This window comes from Budorcas taxicolor, chromosome 13 (assembly GCF_023091745.1).
Source record: "Budorcas taxicolor isolate Tak-1 chromosome 13, Takin1.1, whole genome shotgun sequence".
Classification (NCBI taxonomy): Eukaryota; Metazoa; Chordata; class Mammalia; order Artiodactyla; family Bovidae; genus Budorcas; species Budorcas taxicolor.
The window spans coordinates 65,868,798-65,888,341 of NC_068922.1; the positions used below are offsets into that span (position 1 = coordinate 65,868,798).

Genomic DNA, 19,544 nt, shown 5'->3' on the forward strand with positions numbered 1-19,544 from the left:
CCTAAAAGAATACCCTAATTATCTGTTTAACCAAATAGAATCATAAATTTTATTATGCTTATTGGGGTAAGACCACAGGCCTATTGATAACTGTCCACTGTTAACTACCTAGGCTTAGGGAATATGAATCACAGGTTAACTTTGATTTTATCTTTCTCTTCCTTTGTTCCGACTAGTTTCAGGGAATTTGGGGAGGTGGGTTTGGGCACGTACACTTAGGTATATAAGGTTTTCACAAAACTGGTTGGGGTCCTTGGCTAAGAGGTGACTCTGCCTTGGGCCCACCGGTGTAATAAACTGCACTTCACTATCTGCATTGTCCTCCTGAGTGAGTTTGTTTCCTACCACGCGTGGCTACAGCAATACTTTTGAACTGTGGTGTTGGAGAAGACTCGAGAGTCCCTTGGACTGCAAGGAGATCCAACCACTCCATCCTAAAGGAAACCAGTCCTGAATGTTCATTGGAAGGACTGATGTTGAAGCTGAAACTCCAATACTTTGGCCACCTGATGTGAACAGCTGACTCATTTGAAAAGATCCTGATGCTGGGAGGAATTGAGGGCAGGAGAAGAAAGGGATGACAGAGGATAAAATGATTGGATGGCATCACTGACTCAACGGACATGAGTTTTGAGTCAACTCCAGGAGCTGGTGATGGACAGGGAGGCCCGGCGTGCTGCAGTCCATGGGGTCACAAAGAGTCGAACACAACTGAGTGAATGAACTGAAATGAACTTGACTCAGTGTAACTGAGAAATTAAAATTTCCATTTTGATTAATTTTAATTAATTTTAACACATAGCTAGTGGCTATTGTATAGAGAAACACAGTTCTAAGGAGACCTGCAGAACCCATCTCAGAGTTAAGAGATGGACACAAAAAGACGTGACATATAGTGTCCCTTTTGGAATTTGTACTATTTTGTTAATTCATGTGTCCCAAGTTCTTGGAAGAATGCCTAACACATAATGGTCCTCCACAAATATTTGTTGAATATCAAACAAATATTTGTTGAAATCAACAGCATTTGGATCCACAAACTACATGTTTCCCTTTTAAAGCAAAACTCTACTAGAAAAATCTATTCAGTTCAAATAGTAAGCAACTACTATACATAAGAAATAGGTAGTAAGAGGGAATCTGGAGGAATGAAGTCTGTTAAAAGTCAGTTAAATGTCCTAAAGTGATCTTTTCCTTCAATCTACTTCCCTTACCAACTACTAAGCAGCAACGCATAAAGTAACTCAAGCATAATCCTTTGTTTTGATTCTTTGCTTACTGTTCCCACAAACAACACTTAACTAAGTGGAATTCCAGAAAAAAGACAGTATTTTACTACTGTTGCCAATTCCAATAGAAATAAAGTTTCTATTTAAGGAATATTTAGATATTGGACCCTCAACCCAGATCTTTAAAGTAGAGCTAGATCTAGACCCTAGAATCTCCAGTCATACATACGGGCCTCAGCGTATACATCCAATTCATGAAGGGCTTACCATGTGCTAATCACTTTGCACACATTGTCTTACAGGTATCCATTTCACAGGTGCAGAAACTGGAGGGTTAAATAAATTGTCCCATATCATTCAAATGAAAAATGCCAAACTTCTTTGGGCAGTGTCTTTAACACCAAGGAAGCATTTCAGTCTTAAGACACCTTTAGAAAGACCTAGAAATATGTTCACGATAGGACTGCATTTTTCTTGCTAATGTTTTTTTCCTATCAGTTCTACATTTTCTGATGTGAATAATTATTCTGAACTTGAGAGTAAAAAGTTGGTCACTACAAACTTCATGAAGGTTTGTCAGCATAAATTTTTAAATAGGAATCATTAGTAATACCAAACACAGGATTTGCACAGCAAAAAGAAAAACAACTGTTAAACAGCAGGCATGGTATTCTGTTTTAAAACCCTACAAATTTGAGGACAGTTAATGTTAACGATCTTGGGCTTTGTCTTTCAAATGTGAATAAAAAGGTCTTAAGTGTGCTCGGCTACAATGCGAATTTTATCATTCTCACCTTATTCCAAGATCTTCAGGAAAGGGCAGTAATGAACCTGTCATTTTCTTCTCTATGGAAGAAAACAGAGAAAACAATGAATGATTTCAATATTTACAGCATTTGCTTTTCGATTTCTTTCAGTTTGGATCCATCAGAATTTACTCAGATCAAGATTTTTAGAGCATCCAGCATGTTGCAGTGAAAAGGACAAAAGAGGAATGAGTTTTTCTCTCTCCCTTTCCTGAGAACAAAGAATATAAAGGAATAGTGAGCAGGTCTCAACATTCCTGGTTTTTTTCACTTTGCTCCTAACTCTGAATGTCTGAGTTTGCTTTTCTGCCCCTTAACTCTGCAGGAGCTACACTTCTCACCTATTTTCTTTTGACTCGTGTTTACCCTTACAACACCCTTCACCTTGTAATTACATACCAAAAAGAAGGCCACAGAGCCACTGAACTGCCAGACTCAATCACTGGGTTACTAATGTCAGCTTATGATTGTCTTTGAAACAATACAAGAGAAAGAAATCAAGATCCTATCACCTTTGTTCCTCACCACTGACTCCTGACTGCAAGCCCTTGCCTTACATAAGCCCCCAGACTCCTCGTGGAGCAGGGGGCACGGTTCTTCAGGCATGAGCCTACTGTGTTCCCCTCTCCGCCAGCTGAGAATAAAAGCCACCTTTCTATTTCCTCCAAACTCTGTTTCCATATTTTTCATTCAGCTTCAGTAGGCACAGAAGGCCAAGATATCAGCTGGCAACAGGTACTGGCAACAAGGTACTTCCCAGGTGACGAAGTGGTAAAGAATCCTCCTGCCAAGAGATGGAGGTTCAATCCCTGGATCAGGAAGATCCCTTGGAGTAGGAAATGGAGACCCAAAAAAAAAAAAAAAAAAAGAAATGGAGACCCACGTTTGTATTCTTGCCTGGAAAATTCCATGGAGCCAGCTCAGGGTCACATAGTGTGGACGCTGAACACTCAGGACTCAGCACCTCCCACATGGGTTTGTTGGCAGGAGGGCAAAGGTGACTCTGGGCCCCCAATTTTACAGCCAACCTTGCCCTTACAAGGCTAGGGTGAGTTAGATCAAAGCATGAACCTTCAGGTGCCAGGTGAGCAGGGCCTGGTCCAGTAGAAAATTTATATTTTTTTTCCTATTTATAACTAGTGGTTAGAAGAATAATTCTTGAATATATTTCTCTGGACACTGTACAAATATTTTTATAAATTCTTACAAGTGAAATTCACTGTAAGCAAAAAGGTATTTCTAAACTGTCCAGGGTTAAACAAATTGATACTTCCATCAACTTTATTAGATTACCCATTTCTATTATCAATTTTTAAATATCTTTTTCTGTGTTTACAAGCTGGTTATCAACTGTTTGTTCTTGTGTTTTGCTCATTTTCCTACTGGGGTGTTTTTTTCCTTGCTCTTAGCTGACTTTATAACTTTGGATATGTTCTTTTTCTTTTCTTATTGGTTTATTTGTTCCTGTATTGCTGAGGGAAATTCAGTGTATTTTGATGAGAATGCTACTGCTGCTACTGCTAAGTCACTTCAGTCGTGTCTGACTCTGTGCGACCCCATAGACGGCAGCCCACCAGGCTCCCCCGTCCCTGGGATTCTCCAGGCAGGAACACTGGAGTGGGTTGCCATTTCCTTCTCCAATGCATGAAAGGGAAAACTGAAAGTGAAGTCGTTCAGTCGTGTCCGACTCTTAGCGACCCCATGGACTGCAGCCCACCAGGCTCCTCCGCCCATGGGATTTTCCAGGCAAGAGTACTGGAGTGGGGTGCCATTGCCTTCTCTGTTTGATGAGAATACTTGTTAAGATATAGCTGGGATGAATTCTGGAGTTCAAAGACCTAATCTTAAAATCCAACTCTGTTTTTTTCTAGTTGTGTGACCTTTGAATCTCAAACATACCATGTTAAAAAACATGGATTCACAGCTTCTAAATTCCTGTAAATTGTATTCCAAAATGAGGAAAGGGACCCAGCACCTTGTGCTTAGTTTTGTCAAATAAAAATCTGTACACAAGTTACTGTGTATAAAACAAGTTCCTACTGTATAGCACAGGGAACTACATTCTATATGTGTATATATATGGCTTCCCAGTAGCACTAGTGGTAAAGAATCCACCTACCAATACAGGAGACATAAGAGATGCAGGTTCGATCACTGGGCTGGGAAGATTCCCTGGAGGAGGGCACAGCAGCCCACTCCAGTATTCTTGCCTGGAGAATCCCATGAACAGAAGAGCTTGGCAGGCTACCATCCATAGGGTTGCAAAAAGTTGGACACGACTGAAGCTATGCACACATGCATGCATATATAAATAAATGTGTGTGTGTGTGTGTGTGTGTATATATATATACACACTTCTCAGGTGGTGGCGCTAGTGGTAAAGATTCCACTTGCCAATGTAGCAGACACAGGAGATGCAGGTTTGATCCCTGGGTGGAGAAGATCCCCTGAAGTAGGAAATGGCAACCCATTCCAGTGTTCTTGCATCCTATAGACAGAGAAGCCTGGAGGGCTACAGTTTATAGGGTCACAAAAAGACACAAATGATCATAGCATACACACACACATTTGTATAACTGAATCATTCTGATGTACATCAGAAACTAACACAACACTGTAAATTAACCATACTTCAATTTAAAAAAAAATCTGGACTTAGGGACAGATTTTAATTAATGAGAAAAATTATTTGCAATAGGGAGAATGTTTTGATCTCAGAAATCTGCAAGTGGCTCAAAAAAAAAAATTTTTTTTTAAATAGGATAAAGAAGGGACAAGCAGAGATAACCAGAACCTTTGGAGGAGAAGTGTCCTCAGTCTGACAGGACATCGTCTGGCTGTGGTCAGGTGCAACATCCATCAAGCTATCCTTAGACTTGAACCGCTAAAGATCCTCCCACCCTAGTCGCCAGCCTAAGCACACAGGGCTCCACCCCCAAACTGCAAAAGTTTTCTGAATTTGCAAATCACACCCACTTTCCTATTGAAAACTTCAGAGGGTAAAGCAGAGGTTAAGCTTCACATCCCTTACAGGAAGCTCAGTAGATTTCAAGTGGATGGATGTTTGAACTTGAGCCAATAAAGTTGCTTAAAATTCACAACCTACAAGCCAAGCTGCAAGCTCCTGGGAGTTCAGAGGTCAACAGAGCCACTCTAGGGTTTAGAGTTAGCGAGCGAAACTGCTTTTGGAGAACAAAACATGATCTTCATCAAGTTCTGCAAGTACAGGCACCAAGCGCGTAGAGTCCTCCCGGGATGGTACAGTAGGCGATGAGGATTCAGAGATTAACAAAAATCTTCTTTCCCCGCTAGAAAAACTCCCTGTTGGGAGGGGAGCGGAGGAAACAAACTTTCAAGCACCCATAGAGTGTGCACTAAGTTGCTTCTGTTGTGTTCGATATTTTCCGACCCCATGGACTGCAGCCTGCCAGGCTCCTCTGTCCATGGGGATTTTCCAGGCACGAATACTGGAGTGGGTTGCCATGCCCTCCTTCAGGGGAATTTTCCCGACTCCCCAGAGATGCAACCCGCGTCTCTTAATAAGTCTCCTACATCGGCTGGCGGGTTCTTTACCATTAGCGCCACCTGGGAAGCCCCTTCCCCACATAATCTAACGTGGCTAGTGTTCATGGAGCTGCAGCATCAGAGGGGTGTCCCGAACCTGGTGAACATGAGTGACAGCAACCCTCCCACTCAGGTTCTTCTAAAAAAAGGGACCCGAGTCTCGCCTCTCCGGCGCCGGGGTGTTAAGCTCCTGAAGAAGCCCACCAGAGTTAGACCAGCTGACCCCTCTTTCTCCTCCAGGGTTCCAACCCCCAAAGTCCGCCCCCTGCCTACCGGTCCCCAACCCCAGACGCCCCATTTCTCCTTCCCCTCCATCTCAGGTCATCCCTCCTGGGCGCCGCCGCCACAGGTCCATCCTTTCGGGTGCCTCCCGTGTCAAGTCTGCCCCTCCCTTCCCTCGGGTCCCCTTCTCCGAGGGCTCGCCGCCTCAGGTTTCCGCTCTCCGCCTCAGGTCATTCCCTCCTCGGCGCCGCCGCCTCAGTCCACCCCTTCGGGTGCCTCCCGCGTCCGGTCTCCCTCGGCCGCTCTGGCTCCTCTTAGAGGCCCCCGCTCACTGCCTCAGGGCGCCCTCTCTCAGGCCCGGCTGTCCCGGGCACGGGTGGCCGGCCCCCCGGCCCCTCAGCAACCCAGCTTTGATACCTCGGCAGAGTTTCAGCAGCTCCGAATCGCTGAAGCCACAGTGCCTTAGGAAGGAGCACACCTGCTCCGGGCCCCAGGTTCGGTAGTCCGGGTCGAGGTCGTGGCTTGGGGACGTCTCTGCGTCTGCAGGAGGGGAGTTTGGCGGCGTTCTTGGGCTGCCATCGCGCCGGGGCCGCTTAGGGGTCTTCTGGGAGTCGGCATTCTGCATGGCTACGCACACACACGCCTCGCCTCAGCACACTCAAGAACCCCGGCGCCCGACCCGCGCGCAAGCGCACTCGCAGCTCGGCGCCGGCGGCGAGTCGGCTTAATACTGCCAGGCTGCAGGCCGATGGCGCAGGCGCACTGACAGCTCAGGCCTTGGGGCCAGACAGGCCGCCCACTTCAGTCCCCCAGTCCCCCAGTTCCCCAGCCCCTGCGCAGGCGCTATGAATGGACCTAAACCGCACCCAGGCATTTACGGTAAAGCAAGTGAGTAGAAGGAAAAGTGAGGACAGTGCTAATAAGGCGGGGGGGGGGGGAGCCGGCAAAGAGTGTGCCCAGTACAGGCTGCTACAGTCCAGAGCAGAGGATCTTCTGGTGAACTGAACTTCAGACTATCCCAGGTTTACCCTTGGCCGTATTTCAGACCCCTAAACTTAAAAGAAACCTGAAAGGCCATAAGGTGCCCTCATCTTAATTAAGAGAAAAGTGGGCCGGAAAGAGAACTGGAACATGCTGGAATGAATTCAAACCTGATGTAAAGCCGTCAGCTTGCATTAACAAGTTCTGCAGTATTGCTGGCCAATTAGAGGGTCTTGGGGATGTCTGTCCATGAACTCTTAGCCCATCTTCAAGTCTCCATACACCAGCAGGTGTCAGACTTCTTTCCAAAAGAATCCTCACCCCTTCACTCCATCCCAACTCCCTGCCCAGAGGAAAGAAAGTGGACAATCTGATAAGTTAAAATTTATCTTCAAGGACTTTTACTACCTGGTGGTAGCTGCCTATGAAAATGGCAAGCATCTCGCCTTCATTCTTGCCACCCTGGAGCAGGACCCAAACTTACCTATAAATCTTGATCTGTACAGCTGTAAAAGGATTACTACTGCTACTAAAGCTGATACACCTTCCCATCAACCCAACCATAGACCCGTCTAGGAGATAAAGGTTGAATGAGGCAGATTATGATCAAGCAGCATGAACCTGTCAGTGGTCTCGCAGTTGAGCCAAATATTTTTAGCAAACACTTAGAGCTTCATTGTGTGCCAGGCACTGTTCTAAGGGTTTTGCAAGTATTAATTAAGCATCACAGTAACCTTTAAGTGAAGTGAAAGTTGCTCAGGTGTGTCTGACACTTTGCAACCCCATGGACTATACAGTCCATGGAATTTTCCAGGCCAGAATACTGGAGTGAGTAGCCTTTCCCTTCTCCAGGGGATCTTCTCAACCCAGGGATCAAACCCAGGTATCCCACATTGCAGGCTGATTCTTTACCAGCTGAGCCATAAGGGAAGCCCGAGAATACTGGAGTGAGTAGCTTATCCGTTCTCCAGCAGATCTTCCCGACCCAGGAATGGAACTGGGGTTTCCTGCATTGCAAGTGGATTCTTTACTGACTGAGCTATCAGGGAAGCCCACAATAACCTTAAGATGTAAGGAATTGAGGTACAGAGGAATAAGTGATTTGCTCAAAGTCACCCAGCTAGGGAATGATGAAGCCTGAATTTAAACAGGGGGCAATCTAGCTTTTCTCTGAAGCCTCTGCTCCTACTCACTTGCCAACAATTGCTTGCTAATGGAAATTCTGATACAAAATTATTTTATATTAGTTAACCCAAATTTTTCAATTGCTCCCTTATCCCATAGACCCCTGAGGGAAAGTATAGAGAGGTGACCTTGCCCTCCTCTGCACGGAAGGACAGAAGAACCAGGGCCCAAAAGACATATCTTTAAACCCCAGAATATTTTGAGTAAAGAATGTTTTTCAAGACTTGTGAAACCAAAACCACAAGGGCAAGGGAGTCAAAGAGACAAGTAACATATATATGTGAAAGATATATATTTAAACTTGAACATGGCTGTTTGAAAATTTGTGTTTATAAGACTTGTGGGAAAACCTGCCCTGACAGCAAGGTTTCTTGGACAGTAGAAGGTGATATAAGCAGGGTTTTAAGTTTAATCAGTTGGGTTTGTTCAAAGCAGTTGCTTTTGAGAAATTAATTTTCTGTTTGTTTTTGCTAGTTAAAGAGTTGTTTTTGCTTGTTAAAGAGTATGATTTATGCCATAGCTATTATGTTTCCCCTAATCTACTTCATAGGGCCCCTAAATCTTACACAAAGTTGGTTGGTTTCTTGTGGAAGGTCACATGGCTGGTAAGTGACAGACTCAAGATTCAGAACTGACTCCAAAACTTGGATGGTTTCTAGTTTGTTGCTTTACTTCCACTTGGTCCTGGTGATTCTGTTTCATCCAGTCATTCCACAACCTGGAAGCAAATGCCTAGTAGACACAGGCCCTCTGCTCTGGTCATATTGAGAGAAATGAATATTCACGAGCTCCTCTGATGTCAATCTCACCATAGTTAGAACTAGAAAAAAACAACTCAAAGTTCAATTAATTTAAGGCCCATTCTTTAATGACCTTGAATACCCTCAGCAAGTCCTCCCTGCTCTTCCAAGCTAGCTTTCACCCACCCAGCTGAATTGGGCAATTTTATTCCTGGCACCATTAACCTTGTGGTTTTACATCTCTCCACAACTTCCTCTTCAACCAGCACTGCTAGTTCTCAGTGCCATCTAGCACCACTCCCTGGTTCTCTCATTGAACCTAACCTCCTCAAGGACCTTGTCTGTTCCATCTGCCAAAATCCCAAAGCAAGCCAAAATTCTTTTTTTTTTTTTAAATATATAGATTTCTTTGTCTGATAAAAATAATGTTCAAGAAAGAAAACTTGGAAAACAAAACGTGTATATACACACATACAGATCCAAAGATACAGATCCTGCTACATACAGATCCTGGTGCATGCCCCATAAGTCTTTTTCTTTTTTCTTTTTTCATAAGTCTTTTTTGGTTCATTGATGCAGAAACTTATCTGCATGTTTGTCAGGGAATTCTTTGTTAAAAAAAAAAAAGAGTGAACTGGCAAAATGATAATAGCTAACATATTTGATCCCATCACTTCATGGGAAACAGATGGGGAAACAGTGGAAACAGTGTCAGACTTTATTTTTCTGGGCTCCAAAATCACTGCAGATGGTGATTGCAGCCATGAAATTAAAAGACACCCCTTGGAAGGAAAGTTATGACCAATCTAGATAGCATATTCAAAAGCAGAGACATTACTTTGCCAACAAAGGTCCGTCTAGTCAAGGCTATGGTTTTTCCAGTAGTCATGTATGGATGTGAGAGTTGGATTGTGAAGAAGGCTGAGCACAGAAGAATTGATGCTTTTGAACTGTGGTCTTGGAGAAGACTCTTGAGAGTCCCTTGGACTGCAAGGAGATCCAACCAGTCCATCCTAAAGATCAGTCCTGGGTGTTCATTGGAAGGACTAATGCTGAGGCTCAAACTCCAATACCTTGGCCACCTCATGCAAAAAGTTGACTCATTGGAAAAGACCCTGATGCTGGGAGGGATTGGGGGCAGGAGGAGAAGGGGATGACAGAGGATGAGATGGCTGGATGACATCACCGACTCGAGGCACATGAGTTTGAGAGAACTCCGGGAGCTGATGATGGACAGGGAGGCCTGGCGTGCTGCAATTCATGGGGTCACAGAGTCAGACACGACGGAGAGATTGAACTGAACTGAACTGAACATATTTGAGTACCTACTATGACTCAGATAGTCTATTTGTGCTTTACTTTATACACATAATTTCCAATCCTTATAACAATGTCATTAGATAGGTATTATACTAGCTGATCTTCTTTGGTTATAAATACGTTCATTCATTCATTCCATCAATATTAATATATACTGGGTACGTACTAATTTGTTTGGCACCTGGGACACAACAATGAACCAAAGAAACAAAAACCCCTGCCCCAGTGAAACATATTCTAGCCGGGGGAGACTGGCAATGAATAATAGTCTAATTAACAAGAATAAAGTTAGAAGATGGTACTTTGGAAAAAAGGTTTTAAAGAGGAGTAGAGGAGGAGGATAGAGTCACAGTTTTGAGTAGTGGGGAAACTTTTGAGAACATGAAATTTCTTCCTCAACTATGCAGGTATCTGGAGGAAAAGCATTCCAGACAAAGACAACACCAAGTGCAAAGGCTTTTGAAGCAGGAGTATGCTGGGTGTTAAGAAATAGCAAAGAGCTTTTCCTGTGGGAGCCGCCGGGGTGAGAGGAGCGTGGCCTTCTCCTCTCCCCGCCATGGCGTGTGCTCGTCCACTGATATCAGTGTACTCCGAAAAGGGGGAGTCATCTGGCAAAAATGTCACTTTGCCTGCTGTGTTCAAGGCTCCCATTCAACCCGATATTGTTAACTTCGTTCACGCCAACTTGCGCAAAAACAACAGACAGCCCTATGCTGTCAGTGAATTAGCAGGTCATCAAACCAGTGCTGAGTCTTGGGGTACCGGCAGAGCTGTGGCTCGAATTCCCAGGGTTCTAGGTGGCGGGACTCACCGTTCTGGTCAGGGTGCTTTTGGAAATATGTGTCGTGGGGGCCGCATGTTTACACCAACCAAGACCTGGCGACGTTGGCACCGCAGAGTGAATACAACGCAGAAGCGATACGCCATCTGCTCTGCACTGGCTGCCTCAGCCTTACTGGCACTGGTCATGTCTAAAGGTCATTGTATAGAGGAAGTTCCTGAACTTCCTTTGGTGGTGGAAGATAAAGTTGAAGGCTACAAGAAGACCAAGGAGGCTGTTTTGCTTCTGAAGAAACTTAAGGCCTGGAATGATATCAAAAAGGTCTACGCCTCTCAGCGAATGAGAGCCGGCAAAGGCAAAATGAGAAACCGGCGCCGCATCCAGCGCAGGGGACCCTGCATCATCTATAATGAGGACAGTGGGATCATCAAGGCCTTCAGAAACATCCCTGGAATTACTCTGCTTAATGTAAGCAAGCTGAACATTTTGAAACTTGCTCCTGGTGGTCACATGGGATGTTTCTGCATTTGGACTGAAAGTGCTTTCCGAAAGTTAGATGAGCTATATGGCACTTGGCGTAAAGCAGCCTCCCTCAAGAGTAACTACAACCTCCCCATGCACAAGATGCTCAATACAGACCTTAGCAGAATCTTGAAAAGCCCAGAAATCCAAAGAGCACTCCAAGCACCACGCAAGAAGATTCATCGCAGAGTCCTGAAGAAGAATCCACCGAAAAACCTGAGAATCATGTTGAAGCTTAACCCGTACGCAAAGACCATGCGCCGGAACACCATTCTTCGGCAGGCCAAGGATCACAAAATCCGCATGGATAAGGCAGCAGCAGCACTAGAAGCCAAATCAGATCAGAAGGGGGTTCAGGGCAAGAAGCCTGTGGTGGGAAACAAAGAAAAGAAGGCTGTCGGTGATAAGAAGCTGAAGAAGCCTGTGGTGGGAAAAAAGGCTGCAGGGACCAAGAAACCAGCAGCTGAAAAGAAGCCCACAGAAAAGAAACCCACCTCAGAGGAAAAGAAGGCTGCCGCATAAACTTAAATTTGTTTATTCCATAAATGCCAAATCATTTTGGACAGCTAATTTTGAATAAAGACCTGAACAAAGAGGCAATGAGAAAAAAAAAGAAATAGCAAAGAGACCAGTGTTGATGGGCAAAGTGAGCAAAGGGGAAGTACTAAGAGATTAAGTCAAGGAGGGTGCAAATCGTGAGGGCTACCAGCTGCAAGTGGCTTTGAGATCCCATCTTTATGGCTTCATATCTAGAAATGAAAGAAAGCCTCTGCTTCTCCAGTTCAAATGTAAGGGAATGATTTCAACAAGTCTGGATTGCTTTCATTCCTGGACCAGCTGTGTTATGAAATGATTGACCCAATCAGGATATATGTTACCCCTTGGGTTAGAGGGCAAGGTCTAGTATCAGGAAGAAGAGACTTGGTTCTGGACAAAGATTCCTGGTGTTATTTAAGAAATTTGGAAATGAAGCCCAGGGAGGTGAAATGACTTGCCAAAGGCCACACCCTTGTGTTAAGTGCTTTAGGATTTGAACCTAGATCAGCCAGGTGATGCTAGTGGTAAAAAACCTGCCTGCCAGTGCAGGAGACGTGAGACAGAGATTTGATCCCTGGGTCGGGAAGATCCCCTGGAGAAGGGCATGGCAACCCACTCCAGTATTCTTGCCTGGAGAATCCCATGGACCAAGGAGCCTGGCAGGCTACAGTTCATAGGTTCGCAGAGTCAGACACGACTGAAGCAACTTAGCACACACGCACAGCCTTGAAAACCACTGTTCTGTTCCATAACTTGAGCTGGGTACAAGTTCTATTGCTTTTAGGCAGTCACAGGGAGTGGCCAACTCTTCCTATAGAGTTTCACTTATGGTGACTTCCTAGGAGTGCCTCAGTGTATGGGGTGGAGTGACCATGTATTTGGGAGTTAGGATGCTCAAACATTTGAGGGAGTGGCCAGACTTCAGTGGGTTGCTCCTGAGTAAACATAGTTCATGAATCCTTTTAAACTCACTGCTTACAGCCAGTCTCCACTTGTATTTCAACTTATATTCAACTTTGTACTCAGTCGTCTCCTCAGTGATCTTGTGTCTTTAGGGGTAAATCCTCTCAGTTCCAAACCTCCCAGTACAGTCAAGGTTCTGAGCCTTTATTTGGGGGTCCTCTGTGGCTGGCTTTCTCTGGAAAGGGAATGGTTCATCTTGATCAGTACTCAGTTGTGGGGAATTAGGTTTCTAAAGGCACTGCCATTGTTCAGAACTCCAGATCAATTAATGTTTAAAACTTATGGGCCTTCCTCTTGTAAATTTCTTTTGCATTGAACTAAAATCACCTGCAATGATTTGAAACTCTGTTGGTCTACTTTTGGCTTGTTCAGAATTTCAAAATTAGTTTATTTGTGTGCTCAACTGGAGAAAAGCTATAGTACAAAACAAAGAGAATGTGAAGCGTATTTCAATTCATATTTTGAGGCCTCCAATCATAATTAATGTATCTGCTACTATTGCTTCCCCCTGAGAAACTAACTCACAATTATCTCAAAAGATTTCCAAGCTCGAAAAATCCCCTGAGGCTTCTGAGAACTCTCTTTTTCCAAATCTTTTTTTCTGTCCCTCTGAGTATCTGTCATAAAGCTCTCCTCATTGCTATCCATCTCTTTCTGAACTTCCTTATTTTTTTGTAACACTGAACTTGATCCCCTGCAGAAGACCATCCATACTGCCCATCCTGTAACGGCAGCCCATTTTAAAGCCAGGTCCAATGAGGATGGCACCACACCATTACATATATCCTCTGGACTAAGGCATGTAAATCCACCCTTCAAGCACTATTAATTGGACATGCTCTTTAGCATGCCATTTAGCATGTCCAGTTAATAGTGACATGACAAAGCTAACCAACAATGTTGCCTGGGCAAAACATAATTTTTTTTTTTTTTTTACATCTCAGCTAGAAATCTCCCTCATACAAAGAAGCAAACTGAGGATAAAGTAGTTGGATGGGTGGATCAGCCTATGGTGTTATTTACAGTAAGTTATACCTTATGAATCTTTGTGAAAGTGGAAATGTAGTTCTAGAGGCAGTTCATATTTCACCCATTCCTTTTCATCATTCCCCACATCTCTCATGTTTATCTCAAAGGCTTGTAACCTCTCTGGGAACTCTTATCTAGACCACCTCCCTCCAATTCCTAAAATTGAAAAAAAAAAAAAAAAGGAGGGGGAAAGGAGAGAAGAAGACTTTTAAATATACAGCTGCTGGAGTTCCCTGGTGGCGCAGTGGATAAGAATCAGCCTGCCAATGCAGGACACAGATTCGATAACTGACCTGGGAAGATTCCACGTGTCTCAGAGCAAGTAAGCCTGTGTGCCACAACTACTGAGCCCACGTGCTACACCTAGTGAAGCCCACATGCCTTAAAACCCATACCCTGCAACAAAAGAAACCACTGCAATGACAAGCCCATGCACCACAATGAAGAGTAGCTTCTGCTCGCTGCAGCTAGAGAAAACCTGAAAGCAGCAAGGAAGGAAGGCCCAGGAACCAAAAATAAAGTGAATAAATAAATTGTTAAAGATAAATAAATAAAAATACAAGCTGCCATAGAAGTACCTTTGCCCAGAAATCCAGTTTAAGAAAAGTTTTAAAACAAAAACTATAAGGTCTCTGTTTGCATCTGTCCGTATGTTCATGTGTGTGTGTTAGTCGCTCAGTCATGTCCGACTCTTTCCGACCCCGTGGACTGTAGCCCACCAGGCTCCTCTGTCCATGGACTGTCCAGGCAAAGATACTGGAGTGGGTTGCCATTTCCTTTACCAGGGGATCTTCCTGACCCAGGGATTGAACCTGGGTCTCCTGCATTGTAGGCGGATGCTTTACTATCTGAGCTATTAGGGAAGACCATGTTCATATGTGTCTATATATAAATATATTGTGAATGAAGTGAAGTGAAGTCGCTTAGTCGTGTCCAACTCTTTGCGACCCCATGGACAGTAGCCAACCAGGCTCCTCTGTCCATGGGATTTTCCAGGCAATAATACTGGAGTGGGTTGCCATTTCCTTCTCCAGGGAATCTTCCCAACCCAGGGATCGAACCTGGGTCTCCTGCATTATAGGCAGACGCTTTACCGTCTGAGCTACCAGGGAAGTCCTACCTTTGGATAGTGCTGCTAAAATGAATCTGTAAAAGAGTTCTATTTCATTGGCTTAACACAAACAAGCACTATATAAATTAAGTCTATTTGCAAAAATGTAATAGAACCTAACCCAAATGTTTTTCAAGTTCACATGATCTAGGGTGAATCTTTAGGAAATAAAAGCTAGTTTAAGTTTGTTGGTTTAATACAGACATTCCTTTAGCATTGCCAACATTAAGTATAATACTTTTTAAGGAGTTTTTTAAAAATAAGTTTATTTATTTATTATTTATTTCTGGCTGTGCTGGGTCTTTGTTGCTGTGCACAGTTTTTCTTTAGTTGTGGTGAACACGGGCCCTAGGGCATGTGAGCTTCAGTAGCTGTAGCTCATGGGCTCTGGAGCACTCTGGCTCAGCAGATGTGGTACATAGGCTTAGTTGCCCCTTGAGATGTGGAATCGTCTCAGGCTAGGGATTGAACCCATGTCTCCTGCATTGGCAGGTGGATTTGTAACCCCTGATCACCAGGAAAATCTCAAGTATAATGTTTTATTCTACTTAGGTTTACTAAAAGTCAAATAAGCTCATGTTATCTCTGTTACAAAATTTGTCAGTCAGAAAAATAACTTAGGAGGATGACTGATGTTATCTAATGTTTGGTGAAGTATTTTAATAGGAGATCTAAACATGTTTGTTAAGAACAAATGAATTAAATGTAAATAAGTTGAGTTTTTAGGCACCTTTTTAGCAATGATATATCTGCTAAAAATCCATGGGGTCACAAAGAGTTGGCTACAATTTATGCACTGAACAATAACTTAAAATAGTTTCCCAGGGGGGCTTCCCTGGTGGTCCAGTGGCTAAGACTCTGTGCTCCCAAAGCAGGGGGCCTGGGTTCAATCCCTGGTTAGGGAACCATATCCCACATGCCACAGCTAAAGATCCTGCATACCAGAAAGTAAAGATCCCATGTGCCGCAACTAAGACCCCAGGTAACCAAATAAATATTTTAAATAAATAAAATGGTTTCTCAAATCTCACTGGTAACTTACACCCTTAGAGTTTTACTAAATCAATAAGTTAAATTTTAAGTTAAATTCATTGAATATCTAAATTATTTCCAAATAATTTCCAAATTAGATATTGAATTAATTACTGAACATAGACTTCTTTTTACAGAGAAACTAAAGTATTTGATGCCAGTCTGAGAAATTTTCTATGAGAAAGCACTTTTCTAGAAATGATAAAAATTATTTATAAGGTTGCCAATATACAGAATGCCAATGTAAAACATAGTTCATAATTGCTATTTAGTTCTTATTCATTTTCAAATTAAAGTTTTCTAAGGATTTTTAAGTGGGGAAGTTAAAAATCTTAAGGATTTTTAAGTTGGTGTTGGAGAAGACTCTTGAGAGTCCCTTGGACTGCAAGGAGATCCAACCAGTCCATCCTAAAGGAAATCAGTCCTGAATATTCATTGGAAGAACAGATGCTGAAGCTGAAGCTCGAATAATTTATCCACCTGATGTGAAGAACTGACTCATTGGAAAAGACCCTAATGCTGGGAAAGATTGAAGGAAGGCAGGAGGAGAAGGAGATGATAGAGGATGAGATGGTTGGATGGCATCACCAACTCAAAGGACATGAGTTTGAGCAAGGTCTGGGAGTTGGTGATGGACAGGGAGGCCTAGCATGCTGCAGTCCATGGGGTCACAGAGTCAGACAAAAATAAGCAATTGAACTGAAGGATTTTTAAAAAATGCTAATATATGTGATTAAAGCTAAATAAATAGACAAATAAGTAAAAACATCTCCATATATGAGGAAAGTAGGATGTCTATTTTCCGTAAAAGAAAGTTTATGAAGAAGGAATCTTCAGGAAGGACTTTCATGCCTGGTTAAGACTAGAAATGATTGAAATGAATTTAATTAAATGAGTTTTAATATCAAAAATAAACTGGTACAAAATTGGAATTTGTTTTTCTATGTTTAAAGGACAAAGTATTTTTTTTTTTCCTAATGGTCTGCTCTTCAAATAAGAGATTATGAAAGGTTTTTTTTTAACTTTAAGTAATATGTTTGGCTTTCTCCCTCTGTTAAAAGGACAGTTTTTTGTTTTTGATTTTTTTCCTATCTGTCTGCTCTTGATAATAAGAAATAAGGAAGATTTTTCTTTACCTTTAAGTAATATGCCTAGGGGAAAAAACAAAGATCTTGTGTCTTATCAAAATAATCATGTCTTTATCATATGATAACTTAAGTAATGCAAGTCCTCTTGATAACTAAGATTTGCTCAGAACTGTGGTGGTGGTTCAGTCACTCAGTGATGTCCACCAACTCTTTGCGACCCCATGAACTGCCAGGTTCCACTATCCATGGGATTCTCCAGGCAAGAATACTGGAGTGGGTTGTCATTTCCTTCTCCAGGGGATTTTCCAGATGTAGGGATCCAACTCAGATCTCCTGCATTGCAGGTGTTCTTTTGCACTGCAGGTGGACTCTTTGCCTCTGAGCCCTCTGAGAAGCCCAACCTTCCATATTTGCCTGTGAATTCTTTGTTATTTTAGTTAAATGAATAACTAAGCATTGTTTCACAGTGATATATGATCCTATTTGATGATTTTAAAACTTTCTGGATATTTTTGACAGACTTCCCCAAATCAAATTCCAAATGAATTTTTGACTTAGAACTAACTTGAGATAAGAGATATTTTAGAGATCTCAAAGATTTATTCTCTCATTGTAAAGGAAGAGATATTAAACTAATTAGATGTACTCGATATGTTTAAATTGTAGGGGAAGAATTGTCAAATAAGCAATGGTTAGCCTTCTTTATGTTGTGTCTATGTGGGTATGTGTTTTAGGTGTTCAATAAATTGTGTGAAATTCCTAAAAGTCTGATATGTCCTGACATAAAATGTTGTCTGTCATCAAATAGAGGCTCACACTAAAAGGAATGAGTATAAGGGGAAAGTCCTAGCTGACTTTCATGCAAAGGCAGCAGCAACAGAATATGTAAATATTGTGGCATTTGTGGATGAAATCCATTCTGCTTCTTCAGAAGAACTGACCTCTCGTTGTCAGACTTCTCCTATCCTGATATCTTGTAACATGGCAACAGACTGCTCCTGAATCAGAGAAATTAAGATGGGTAAACACTGGATGTAAATTAAATTAACAGTGGGGGCTACAGGAAAACCAGAACAACTGCTTGGTACTTCCTGGCTTCCTGGCAAACTAAGTTTTTTTCTTTTTTTTTTTCCTTTCAGTCTTTGCACTCTACCTACCATAGCACATTTATGATGACTAATCATTTAAGCTGCGGTTGTCCAAAGCACTGTCTTTGGTTTTGCTTAATCTCAGATCCACACCTTCAGATAAAAACAGACTGGTGACTGTATCTACTTACTGGAAATGACACCTTAACAGTGATGTCTTCCAACCTTGCTGGAGGGGACCTTTACAGGTATTGTTAACTAAATTTGTGCTGCTAAACCTAGGGACATTGACGCATAGATTCATGTTTCTCATTTAAAGAAGGTACCATCTCCTTCCTGGATGTCACAACAAGTCTACAGACCTGAAAGCAAAGTTAATCAGACAAAGTTCAGGATAATGAAGCAGATGAAATCTGTTGTGAACGGCTTTCCCAGGATTCCGGACCGCATGGACCGTCTAGTGCAGGAGTCTCTAGCCTCTAGGATCTAATGCCTGATGACCTGAGGTGGAGCTGATGTAATAATAATAATAGAAATAAAGTGCACAAGTGTAATGCACTTGAATAATCACAAAACTGGTCCTCGGTGCTAAAAAGGTTGAGAACTGCTGAATGTCATACAATAAGTCATATGAAAAAACAAATAATTGCTATGAATGACCTAATACCAGGTCTTGGAGAAATACTAAAAGGAATAATGATAGCTAGACATCTGGAGATGACTGACCACTCCAGTAAGATTCTTCCTAATAAAGCTTTTTGAACTTTTCTTATTTTGAGTGCCTCTGAAGTCTCACTTCCTAGATTACTCCTTGTTGCTCAAATATGGCCATAAACTTTCTAAAACCGTATCTTTCACATAGACACCTTTTTCCCTCCTCTGTGTGACAAGACTCTCTGGGAAGAGCCTTCCTAGCACAGGGGAAGTTGATGCTGATCTCAAATAACCAGATGGTTGATCACTGATGCCTCCCAAAGAAAGATCTTGATCAAAAGGGGGAAATGTGAAAGAAAAGTCAAAATGGAGTAGGTATTGCTAAGAGAGGTCACTAAGATGGAGCTGAAAGGCCATTGAGGAAACAGGACTTGTGCATATCTCAGCCTGGAGGGAAACTGAACTTTGACCATTTTTGTCTTAACACAGGCATCCAGAACATCTGCCAGAAATTCAAGATACTTATTGACCTTACCCCAAAACAACTAGTGGCAGTTTATTCCTTAATAACAAATGCTTCTTTATGTCAGAGTCAATGACAAGTCTCACCCAAACACAAAACTGTCACAACCTTGTGATTTTGTCTTGTAAGCCTGATTCCATTTTCTTCTCCTGAGCACTCTTTTGGTTTT

General features: G+C 42.6%; 2 protein-coding genes and 1 non-coding gene across 5 annotated transcripts in view; 1 reads left to right on the top strand and 2 right to left on the bottom strand.

Annotated features, from left to right (window-relative positions):
• The window catches only part of SAMHD1 (SAM and HD domain containing deoxynucleoside triphosphate triphosphohydrolase 1), a 66,478-nt gene extending 60,028 nt beyond the window's left edge, over positions 1–6,450 (bottom strand). For all 3 annotated transcript variants that reach the window (XM_052650778.1, XM_052650777.1, XM_052650779.1), the window contains exons 1-2: positions 6,239–6,450; positions 2,024–2,075 (exon numbers count right to left, since the gene is read on the bottom strand). In XM_052650778.1, coding sequence (XP_052506738.1) covers positions 2,024–2,075; positions 6,239–6,446 — 260 coding nt within the window. In that variant the 5' untranslated portion in view covers positions 6,447–6,450. The remainder of the gene's footprint in view (positions 1–2,023; positions 2,076–6,238) is intronic.
• Positions 6,451–10,562: 4,112 nt separating this feature from the next.
• Positions 10,563–11,949, top strand: LOC128058151 (60S ribosomal protein L4-like). Its single transcript, XM_052650510.1, has one exon. It carries the CDS (start codon positions 10,604–10,606, stop codon positions 11,870–11,872), a length of 1,269 nt encoding a protein of 422 aa, XP_052506470.1. The 5' UTR covers positions 10,563–10,603; the 3' UTR covers positions 11,873–11,949.
• A 2,970-nt stretch (positions 11,950–14,919) lies between these two features.
• Positions 14,920–14,991, bottom strand: TRNAY-AUA (transfer RNA tyrosine (anticodon AUA)). The gene has a single exon. It is a non-coding gene; the product is annotated as a tRNA-Tyr (tRNA).
• Between the last annotated feature and the right edge of the window lie 4,553 nt (positions 14,992–19,544).

What these genes read in the sequence shown, in the direction of transcription:
- LOC128058151 (XM_052650510.1), top strand. Translation starts at nt 10,604, where the DNA reads ATGGCGTGTGCTCGTCCACTGATATCAGTGTACTCCGAAAAGGGGGAG.